Source organism: Zea mays, chromosome 10, assembly GCF_902167145.1.
Source record: "Zea mays cultivar B73 chromosome 10, Zm-B73-REFERENCE-NAM-5.0, whole genome shotgun sequence".
Taxonomy (NCBI): Eukaryota; Viridiplantae; Streptophyta; class Magnoliopsida; order Poales; family Poaceae; genus Zea; species Zea mays.
The window spans coordinates 151,307,043-151,319,157 of NC_050105.1; the positions used below are offsets into that span (position 1 = coordinate 151,307,043).

General features: G+C 45.6%; 2 protein-coding genes across 2 annotated transcripts; one reads left to right on the forward strand and one right to left on the reverse strand.

Annotated features, from left to right (window-relative positions):
- The first annotated feature begins 3,187 nt into the window (after nt 1-3,187).
- LOC109942996 (uncharacterized) lies at nt 3,188-5,328 on the forward strand. Its single transcript, XM_020545668.3, has 2 exons — nt 3,188-4,457; nt 4,561-5,328. The coding sequence occupies exons 1-2, from the start codon at nt 3,860-3,862 to the stop codon at nt 5,220-5,222; spliced, it is 1,260 nt and encodes a 419-aa protein (XP_020401257.1). The 5' UTR covers nt 3,188-3,859; the 3' UTR covers nt 5,223-5,328.
- Nucleotides 5,242-7,843, reverse strand: LOC100383569 (uncharacterized). The gene is made up of 6 exons (NM_001176217.1): nt 7,246-7,843; nt 6,669-6,919; nt 6,187-6,562; nt 5,936-6,067; nt 5,669-5,844; nt 5,242-5,562 (listed from the first exon to the last, which is right to left on the reverse strand). The coding sequence occupies exons 1-6, from the start codon at nt 7,822-7,824 to the stop codon at nt 5,439-5,441; spliced, it is 1,638 nt and encodes a 545-aa protein (NP_001169688.1). The 5' UTR covers nt 7,825-7,843; the 3' UTR covers nt 5,242-5,438.
- Nucleotides 7,844-12,115: the final 4,272 nt, after the last annotated feature.

Consider the following 12,115-nt stretch of genomic DNA (forward strand, 5'->3'; position numbering starts at 1 on the left):
TCTAAGTGTGTGTGCCTTCTTCCTCGTGCCGCAAGCAGCTGGTACTTATAGGCAGCCAACGCTATCCTACTCGACTCAAATTAGGAATATTTACTTATTTAGCATGAAATTACTCTAACATCCTAGAATATAGTTTTGAAGTTCAGTTGTTAAATCTAAACTTTCTCTTTTACAGAACATCTATGCTTATTTGTATGTTTAACACTATTCTTAATAATATAAAAATAGTACTCATATATTTGTATGTATTTATGTTGTTTTTATGGCCTCAATAGATAAAATAAATAATGCTGGGAAATGATAGGGGCAATTTAGTCCATTTTCTTATGAGCCGAGAAATAAAAAAATGAAAAGATATAGATGAAGTGTTGTTTTCTGAATTCAATTGATGAAACTGATGTTGTTCTTTGAATTGCTTGAAAACGAGTACCATTTCCGGAACACTGTCTCAAAGTAGTGCTGATTTGTGGATTCCGTCGATGGGCAAGTGGGCTGCCAAATTGAAGCCATGCACCGAAAATCGATGGGTCCTTCCTTCTTCTCCCGAGGCAATTGTAAGAGCATCTTCAAGAGACTAGTTAAATGGCTTCTCAAGCTAAATTTTGGCTGCTCAACAGCAAAATAATTCTCCAACAGATTAGCTATCTGATTTGTTAAGCTATCTGACTCTCCAAATTGACTCTCTCATTAGCCAAATTTGTCTAGTCACCTGACTAACAAAATTAGATAGATAGTCTGTTGAAGTGAAATGCTACATATATAGTGTAATCTTTATGAAAAAGCTAAATATAGAATTAATTTAAATAGAGAGCCAAAAATAAATAGTATCTTAAGATGCTCTAAGGGATCACCGACGCTTCGCTCGCTATTTGCACTGTGCGCGTAGTTGCTAAAATAAGCCCCACCACATATTTCCTCCACGTGCATGCATGCGGTCAATGCATAGATCTCAATATTCTGATGGTTAAAATAGTCTAACTAGCGGGAAAGACAAAGTATGAGCCCAAGTTTTCTAATGATCTACTATTCATATGGTTCTAACTTAGTATCAAACTACGGTCTCCTCTAGTAGGCTACGCACACTTGTGTGGAGCTTATAACAAGGATTAGTAAGGTCATTTTCAGTGAAAGTTTTATTGCACGGTTTTCAAAAGTGACACATCAGCTTTTGTCTATGAAACTGTATAATATTCGAGTTTTATCTGGTTGAAATCATCTCTCCTCTCATGAAACTCTCTCAATCTCTTTCATCATAAATATTGTATCATGTCATCAAATATAGTAATGTGTCATCTCATTTAATGAGAACGAAACTATAATGAAACTTCCACTTAGAATGGCCTAAGAAGCTACACTGATACCACAGTAAAAGTATCGGCGCATTAACAAGAGTTCGCTTTTCTATCTCATTAAAGTCTCGTATTTATATTGTTATCTTTGGTTGTATACTTTACCTTATCAGCTTAGTTATAAGCTACGGATATGTCCGAAACTTAGGCTGCAAAATTCCTTTTATGGTAGAGATAGTAACACTTAGATAAAACTTTAGTTGCACAAATCAACGCTTGGTTATCCGTATACATTTTGTTTAAGAGATAAAATAGAGGCCTAAAATAGAGTGAAAATAGTTCTCCTAATCCACTCCCCCAAGACAACTTTAGTCGCACAAATCAATGCTTGGTTATTCGTATACGGTTTTGTTTAAAAGAAAAATAGTTCTCTTAATTCACTCTCCCTCTTATGCGTCCATGTTCTTTTCAATGTCCATGCCCTATCTAATTCTCCTTGACTCTTTAGTCTTTTCTAAGTCTATTTTAGTTAGCTCCTAGGTTCCTAATCAACAAAACATGTACTTCACCAATAGTAAGGTTAAAAATGACTAACACCTTGCAATGCATCTAAAGAAGTGATGTCCTCATTAACTTAGATACAGGTGGTGGTATGGTAAATCAAAAATTATATTAATCAATGATTGGAAGCTTGCTCTATGTGACCGCATCAAGATTAGATGTAATATTTAGTATATGCTTGTGTACAAGATTTCGAGACTCACTAAGAGAAAGTCACTTTAAAGCAACAAAAAGAATATTGATGTACTTTAAGCATACAACAAAAATTGGACTTTGGTATCCAAATGGGTCATAATTTAAACTGATTGGATATTCACACTTCAATTACACGGAATGCAAGGTAGTTCTCTTTTGCAGCTGTTGCCTGTTGGTTTGGATTCAGGGCTAAAAAAATCTTTCTCAAACTGAAATTCCTCACAGCTGAAGAAGCTTCAAGGAGTACTGGAGTATTTATTTTTCTTGTTAGTACATACTAATAATTAGTATAAGCTGGGGTAGTTTTAAATGTTTCAGTTCTCAGTATTAGCTTAGTTTGCTTTTCCATCTTTTCTTAGGTCAAGCATATATACATCTTAAACCAAAAACAAACTCTAAAAAGGCAACCGTTATAGATAGTATGGTGAATATACCTAACACTGCCATAGTGACTCACGCTAAACTATATGCTCATGACGAGCGTACGCTGCGAGTTCGCGAGGCCCAAACACCAAACAAAAGGAACCAGGACACAAACAAGATCACCTATCATACACCCTCAATATGGTCCAAGAACAACAGAGGGACAGCTGCATCTAAATTTTCTAATTCAGCCTCGCATGTGACGTGGAGCAAGCAACTGATGACTGTTGCTGTGGAATAATGAAGATGGCTCTGCCACTGCCATCCATGTTAAACATCCTACTGTAAGTCAGTCAGGTACTCCTAGCTAGCTAGCTAGCTAGCTAGCTACTGTACATTCTTCTTTCCTAGCCAGGCTCTTCGGGCCGTGCTAGCCAGGTCCATATTAATTTGTGTCAGACAAAGAAGCTTTGTGGTACAATGGATTTGATTTCAGGATCATCAAAAACAATTAGTATGGCCCGGATGTGGTGAAGCAAGCTAGCTAGCTAGCTAGGTTTATTTGCTCCTCTGTTTGTTTTCCTTCTGCCCCATGTCGAAACCAGAGCCTTGTCTCGAGATTAGCATTAATAACAGTGAGTAGAGTAGTGTAGCTTATTGTGTAATCGAGTTATGCTTTGTTCCTTTTGAGAGCGACAGTGGCATCGATGTGCTTTGTTCCCTCCAAATCCTCCCTCTTGTTGTTTTGTGGCTCCCTGCTGCTCATATCACTAGGGTATACGAGTACTACATAGATGCAGCCTTTGCAGGAAACTTCGCAGGCAAAAGAAGAGCCCATGCCCATGAACAGTTTCGGGATTCTACAATTTGGACCGGGACATGTAGTACACAACAGCAAAGCACAAAGCACAAGCACAGCATCTGAGTGAGTGATCTTTATTCCGTTGGTTGCTGATGGGATGGGATGGGATGGCATATGATATCTCCTCATTCATCAGAGCAGAGGTGACTGACTGACTGACTGACTAGTGGATCACCACTCTGAAAATGCTGTGCAGCCACCACCGGACCCTGGACCAGCCCAAAAGCCCATCAACTTGTCTGCTTTTACCAAGACCAAGAATTGCCAGGGTACATGCATTTGGATCTTTTAGTCTAGACATGCATGCTTTGAACTTGAGTTCCACCTCGGTATTGGGCATCGACCTAGTTTTGTGCCATCCATTGTTGTTAGTGTTAGCTAGCAAACATGGCCTTAATCCCATGATGAGCAGGTGCAGGTGCAGATAGCATCATCCCCAAAAACATAAAGCTGCAGCAACAACTAGCCTAGAAATAAAGCATCCTAGCTCTTTTCCTCCTCCACCACCACTTCTCAAGTACTCCCATCCAACACGAACGAACATCTAGAGCTTGGAAGAAAGCTAGCTAGCGAGAGGAATAGGATCGCAATGGTGGAACGGCCGGGCAGATCGGCAGGCGTCAGGGAGGCCAATAAGACTTCCGCTGCCGCCATGGTGAAGACGACGACGACGACCAATAAGGAGGAGCTGGAGAGCCCGTCCTACAGGTTAGCAGCGTTCAAGAGCCTCTTCTCGTGCAGGAACAGCCACGCGCGGCCGCGGGCGCCGGACACCGGCACCGGCAGCAGGAGCAAGAGGCTGGGCTGCTCCGCGCCGTCCATCTGCAAGCTCAAGGACGACAGCGTGCCCGTGCCGCCCAAGGAAACCACGGGCACGGCGTCGGCAGGCGAGCCCTGCAAGCGCCGCGCGTCCGTGAGCGGGAGCAGCGATCGGTGCGTGAAGAAGCCCCAATGTGGCGCTGGCAGCAACAAGCAGCTGCAGCGTGGCGGGTCGTCGTCGTCGTCGGGCGGGTCGTCGTTCAGGGCCGGCATGCAGCTGAGGCGGCTTTCGGGGTGCTACGAGTGCCACATGGTGGTGGCGGGCAGCGCCTCCATGAGGGCCACCACCATCTGCCCCTGCCCGGACTGCGGCGAGGTGTTCGTCAGGCAGGAGAGCCTCCAGCTCCACCAGTCCATCAGGCACGCAGGTCGGTCGCATGCCTCATCTGCACTTTATTCCATCCATCTTTGATGCTTTTCATGTCGACAGTTGGGACACTTTTGACCAACAAACACGCCCATGGCATGCAGTGTCCGAGCTTGGCACTGATGACACGAGCCGCAACATCATCGAGATCATCTTCCAGTCCAGCTGGCTCAAGAAGCAGAGCCCCGTGTGCAAGGTCGACCGCATCCTCAAGGTGAACAACACGCCCAGAACGCTGGCCCGCTTCGAGGAGTACCGTGACGCTGTCAAGGCCAGGGCGGGCGCCGAGCAGCTGGCGGTAGCGGCGGCCAACAGCAACAGGCACCCGCGCTGCACCGCCGACGGCAACGAGCTGCTCCGGTTCCACTGCGCCACCCTGGCCTGCTCGCTCGGCCTCAACGGCGCCACGCACCTCTGCGACGCCGCGGGGACCTGCGCAGCGTGCGGCATCATCCGCGACGGCTTCAGCAGCGGCGGGGTGCTGACCATGGCCACGAGCGGCCGCGCGCACGACGCTGCGGAGGCTGGCGCCGGACTGGATGAGGAAACCACTCCAAGGGCGATGCTGGTGTGCCGGGTCATCGCGGGAAGGGTGAAGCGGCCCAAAGAAGCGGTACCAGAGGAGGAGGCCGTCGCCGACGCCGCCGAGGAGTCAGAGTACGACTCGGTTGCGGGGTCGGCCGGGGTGTACTCCAACCTGGAGGAGCTGCTGGTGTTCAACCCCAGGGCCATCCTCCCATGCTTTGTCGTTGTCTACAAGGCTTAGCTACTGGTGGTTACACTTTACAATCCATGCAATGCAGTCCTTGTATTAAGTAACAAACAATTCATGATAAACCTAATGTATTGACTGACGAATGGTCACTCTTAACTGCTTGCTATTTGTGACATCCATGCAACGTGTTGAGAGCAGTGACATGACATAGCGGGTTTTAACCCAAGACAGACAGACAGACCAGACCATAGGGTCCCTCCCATCCTCCTACTCCCACTCCACCGTTGCAGGCGGCTTAGATGTGATGTCCTGGCAAACGCGGTTGATGCCACGCACATTGTTGCAAATCTTGTTTACCACATCTACCAGGAATGCATGCTCAAAATAGTACCTGAAAGTAATAAAAAACGAATGACTCGATATGAGAAAATATGCAGTCAAGTGTTTAAAGACACCATGGGCAACAGGAACAGAGTTGGAACTTCACTGGTACATACCAATCTGCAGTCATGCCATCCTCACTGGTGATTGCCCTTAAAACAACGGCATTGGAGTGGGTTCGCTGGTCACCCTGAACTCCAACTGTCTGTACTGGCAAGAACACAGCAAAAGCTTGCCAAATTTTATCATACAGGCCTGCGTCTTTAATAGACTGAACAAATATCTCGTCCACCTGAAACAAATTAATTGAGAATCTGTGAATTCACATAGTGTATGTATCCAAGGTGCCGTGGCAAAATTTAAACAATTCTGAAAGTCCAGACCTGACGAAGAACCTCCAAAGCATTGCCTTGTGTAACATCACCTAGGACACGTACTGCAAGACCAGGCCCAGGAAATGGGTGTCGCTTCAAAAATGAATCTGGGACATTCAAAATACCCCCCAACTTCCGCACCTACAGACATTAAAACATTGTGATATTACAGAAAAATAAAGGTTCCTTGGTCCCTTTCAGCATACCACACTTGACCATGCACGAAACTAAGAAAATTACAAATTAATTCAAATTTGTACCTCGTCCTTGAATAGGAGCTTGAGTGGTTCAATAAGTTTTAATTTCATATCTTTTGGAAGGCCACCTACGTTGTGATGGCTTTTGATGGTGTGGGAATGTGTCCTTCCACTCCCAGGAGGTGGGCATGATTCAATTACATCAGGGTACAAAGTCCCTTGAACTAAATATTCGGGCCTTTTTCCTATCTTCTGTTCCAGCTTGTGAGCAAAGTCATCAAAGACAGCTATGAATTCCCTGCCAATGATCTTTCTTTTCTTCTCTGGGTCTTCGACACCCTTTAACTTGCTGAGAAATTGCTCTGAGGCATCAACACATGTCACTGGCAGGTGCAAATCACTTTCAAAGGTTGTCATTACTCGCTCTCCCTCCTTGTACCTACAAATGAGGTTCTGTGTTAGTTTCATTGCAGATTGCTTCGAGATAAGCACAAGTTCTATTCAACAGAACTTCGAGAAAGAAAAAAAAGGCAGCATATCGTTACCTTAATAGACCATTATCAACAAAAACACAGTGAAGCCTATCTCCTATCGCCTTGTGAACGAGAGTGGCGGCGACCGTTGAATCAACACCACCTGACAATGCACAGATAACATGCTCGTCAGGGCCAACCGTGCTTTGGATGGTCTTGATTTCTTCATCGAGCACATCTTGCATCTTCCAATCAGCTTTGATCCCACAAACATCAAAGAGAAAGCGGCGCAGTGTTTCCATTCCTTGGGCTGAATGTGTAACCTTTACACGAGAAATTTCAATACAGTGACAACCAGATGGTATACAAAGACAAAGCACAATGCACCGGACACATAATCAACAGTAATAGTAATAGAAGGGGCAAAGCACGTAGAAGATTATTTGTACTGGCAGAAAAAAGAATTAAACCACTGAGCTGCTGCTCGGTAGGATGAATGAACAAGATAAATGCACTGCAGCCTGAACCGAAAGGACCAGCAGCACTTGGTGAATGAAGCAATTAAGTAGGCATATAAATGATTGGCATTTACTGTATCATGGTGATTAGCACATCATCATAGTACGTAATCAGCCATAACGTCTACTACCTCGGGGTGGTATTGGAGCCCATAAAAGCGATTCTCCCGGTTCTCAATGGCCGCGACGGCTCCCTGCACGCTGCGAGCAACCACCTCGAACCCTTCCGGCAGCCTAACCACCTCGTCGCCATGGCTCATCCACACCGTCTGGCGCTTCCCGGTCTCCGCCTGCCCGTAGAGCGCGGAGGAGGCCGCCGTCACCTCAACGTCCATTTTCCCGTACTCCTGGCGCTCCCCGGACACAACGGCGCCTCCAAGGGACTGCACGAGGAGCTGCATCCCATAGCAGACGCCGAGCACGTGCGCGCCCGCGGCAGCCGCGAAGCCCAGGAATCCCTCGGGGAAGGCGGGCGCCCCGGGGGCGTGGACTGAGTGGGGCCCGCCGGAGAGGATGACGGCGCGTGGGCGGAGGCCCTCCAGGGAGGCGAGCGGCGCCGTGCCGGACACGCAGAGGGAGAGGACGCCGAGCTGGCGCACGCGGCGGGTGATGAGGTGCGTGTACTGCGAGCCGTAGTCGAGGATGAGGACGAGGTTCTCGCCGGAGCCGGCGGACACCGGGAGCACGGAGGCAGCGGCGGTGGAGCCCATGGCGTTGGCGGCTGAGAGCAGAGGGAGGGTAGGGTTTTGGTGCGCGCCAACTGCTGTGGGTGCTCGTGCCGACGCGGGTGGATTGTGTTGTACTATAAAAAAAAAAGAGAGGGAATAAGAGACGCAGAGGCGGCCTTTGTTTGATCCAACGGCCGAACAAAAGAACTGGACCGTCCTGCGCTGTCAAGGTTGCTGGGCCCCGAGCTGGTTTTGGGGGACTTGGCCCAACCCAGGACGGTGGCAAGGGTAGTAGCTAGTAGGAAAGCGATACGGACACGAATACGAAAACTAAACCGAGTCTGTGAGTCGGCTGCGCCCACGGCCCACCGTGTTCTTAGCTTAATTCATATTTATGTTCATATTCAAAATTTACTCCGCGAACAGTACATTCTACCATAGAAAACAATATTTTGATGACCATACAAGTAAATTGTTAAACAAAATAAGAGGTGTTTGGTTACTGTTGAGAACCATATTCGGCACTTATCCGGTCGTGTGGATCAGACTCTTTGCGTCTTGGACTGTCCGCATGAGAGACCGAACGGTCCACGATTAAATTAATTTAGATTAAAATCTATATTCTTTGCGTGATTATTCTAGTAAATCTTGCCAGAACGGTTGGAAATCGTATAGGCTAGACCTCCTTATGGACGACATATATCCCCTGGGTCCACTAGAAGGCTAGAAGGCCTCGCGAAATACTTTAGGCCCATTACTTCGTAAGGCCACCCCTTCGTGAGACAGGGGAGGAATCACTGACAGAATGGATCGACGCAAGGTTGGACAGACTCGAGCCCAGACGTCTTATTGGGTTTAAACATTATCCACATCATTGATCCGATTCTCACGCGCAGCGGCCTCAGACGTCGGAACCAAACGAAGATAAGTCGGCAAGATAATAGAAAGATAAGTTCAGTTGGTTCACTATTACTTATGAGCACATAGTTATCATACCTGCATGTAATGCCCTACGGCCGAGTATATAAGGCCTAGGGGCACCCTATCAAAAGACAGGTCACTCATTAGCCATCTACTCAATTCTCTAGCATCCTTCATACTAGAGAACTCCCCTGTAACCCACCACATAAAGTATGGATGAAAACGGGACGGGTACCCGGAACGAGTATCGGATACGGGTACCAAAACGGAACGTAATTTCGGATACGGATACGGGTATTTTGTTTGTCGGGACGGATACGGGTATTACCTGGATATTGAACCTCGGATACGGGTAGGATACGGAATCACTAATACCCGGTCAGTACCCGAAAATCCTGGGTCGGATACGGGTACCCGGAATTCGGGTAGCCGTTTTTTCTTTTTCTGCATAATATAGTTATAAAATCATAACTTTTACATATGAAATCGGATGAAGATAAAGTTTATATGAAAATTGTAGAGCTTGAAGAGATCTATGACTTTGTAATACATCAATTTTTTGTTTAAACAATATTTTAATGATTTAATTGTATTTTGATGATTTTCTATGACAAGAAATTAATAATACATAAATAGCCTCAAAAAATCGTGAAATTTTACGGAGATACAACATATGTCCATATGTACCATAAAAAATGTTTGGATCATAAGATCTATAAGATGCCCACGTTTCTTTCCTTTCACTTTCACTTATTTGTATGAGTTACATGTGAAATTAGTGTAAGTATCCAAGTTTCAACATAATCAGTACTTCACTTTATCATTTTCATACGAGGACTTGAGTTATCTTCATATAAAATGTTTATTAGTTTTTAACTTATTTGCAATTTTTTAGTGAAACTAGAATATTTTATGAATTTTAAATATTGCGGTGTTGGTTCGACAATGTCCTTGTGATAAGCAACTTTGAACTGTATGATGTCAATTTTACCGGTTTCCTTTTTTACATCTGATCTATCATATACATGATTATGTATTGCTTAACTTATGAATGGTTGGACAATTAATATCATCGGATGAACTACCCGACAATTATCCGGTACCTATCCGAGTAGTATCCGTTATCTGTTTCTTACTCGTCTGGATTATTACCCGGTCCCGTCCTGTATCCGTCCCGAATCTTAACTACCCGTATCTGATCCCGTATCCGAGAGAAATACATTAGGGTAGGATACGGGATAACCCTGTATCCGGCTGTATCCGTCCCGTTTTCATCCCTAACATAAAGAGCCACACCAGGAAGTAGGGTGTTACGCCTCTCTAAGCGGCCCGATCCTGTATAAAATTGTCTATCGTCTCTCGTGCGCCCAGCACGAACCATCGAGCTACAGTCGGTAACACCGTCCTACCCAAAAAGCACCTCGAGGGGTAACCCCGGGTGTGCGGTCGGGTCCCAAACACCGACAGCTGGCGCTAGGTAGGGGGGTGTCGCTGATCCAAGCTAGCTCAATGGCCATCATTTTCCAGCACAAGATCGCTCTCTGCCCTGGATCCGTGTTCTGCTTCGGAACCATCTTGTCCGTGGCAGACGAAGAAGGGATTCTGCATCGTATAGTGGATCCACTGGAGAAGAAGTCTTCCTTGAAAATATCCAAAAAAAGTCGGAACGAAGCAGGAAATAGCGCAACTTCCAGCGCTCCAGGCAAAGACTACCTCCTGCAAGCCAGGAGCAGAGAATTCGTTTACCTAGAGAACCCCGTTGTCCACCTCATCCACGAAAAGATGGACACGGATTACAAGGAAAAGAGAAGCAAATGAGATAAATGTAACACCTCTAGTGTTAAGCATGCTTATACATCCTCATATGCATCATTAAAGCATCATCATGAGCATCATTAATCACTCATAACTTGAATTTAATTCATGAGTTGCTTATCGTTTGATGTGGTTTGTGAATGTGCTTGACACGCTAGAAGCTTACGTTATTAAATTCTATCCTACTAGGGAGTGGTGTATGTATGCTAAATTAGCTTAGAATGAACTAGACTTGCTTGATCGAGGTTTGTGAACCATTATCACATGTAGTGTTTGTCTATTAAACTTGTGGTATGTTTGCCTAAGTGATGGATCTGCTTGTTTCACTGTGCACCATAGAAAATCTTGTTAAGAAAAAGATTAGTAGATCCTAAAATGTATTAAGATCATTAGGGAGGTTATTTTATGTGGTGCTTGTTTGGATCAAATTGGTTGATCGAGTTTCTCCTTTTATATCGGCTTAGTCGAGTTAAAGAGTTATGAATTTTGCCTATTGAAAACCTGGTAGAGATTGCTAATTTGGTAAGATATCTAAATAAAAGGTGTAGATAATCTTATAAACAACTAATAGGTTGTGGACCCAAGTCAAGAAAAGAGGGTTAAGTGCTTGGGAGTGATTAAGAAATAGGCAAGGAAAAATAGAGAAAAATCTGAAATTTTTCTAAGTCCATTTGCTCACCTAGCTTCAAACTTTGCCATGTTCATTAAGAATTTGGCATCAAATCAAATGGCTCCAAATACAAAAAATTGTAGATAATTACTTAGGGCACACCATGTAAAATTTTGGCAAGCATTTGAATTGATTTGATGAGGTTTGACATCAGTTTCCACGCAAAACAGTCCCTCTGACAAACCCAAGTTAGGAGGTCATTAACTTTTAAACCGAGCACTTAAATAACCCAAGTCCTATATCAAAGTTGTAGCCGGGAACATGGAGAACAACTTTTCTACAGTGCACAAGACCCAGTTCGCACGATCTCATGGTTGTTTGCCCGTTTGAAATCGTCCATTTTGTCGCCCGCCACGTGCTCGACATGAGGACACGTGGAAACTGAGTCCTGGGCGCGCTCACGCCATTAAAGCCAGCAGCAGCCCAGCCGTGTGAGCTTTGCTCCATTCATCCGCGAGCTCGCGCCTTCCTCAGCCATAGCCCGCAGCTGCCGGCCGAGCCTAACCCCGACGCCGCGTCGAGGCTCCCTTGGCAGTAGCTCGCCGGAGATTTGCCATGACCTGCGACGCCGGACTTTCTTCTTCACTGTGACTGGCGCCTCCCTGCTCCAGTGTTCTGCGCCGCCGCTTGCCGCCTGCTGGGGTGGGTTGCCTTGGTTCTCCTCCGCGCCCTCCATTTCCATTCTTGCCGAGCTCCTTTTCCTCTATCGCTCACCACTGGTGCTCGCTTGCAGTGGCTGTGCGTGTATATGAGAGAGAAGAGAGAAGGGCCTCACGGGTGAGAAGAAAGCCCCGTCCTGGGAGTTACGTAAAAAGGTGATGGGATTTTCCTTTTCTATTTTCGTTTTTTTTTCTCTTTTGAAAAAGCTGATAGGAAACTTTAAAAAAAATCGTAACTTGAGTTCTAGGGCTCCAAAATTAGTGAAAC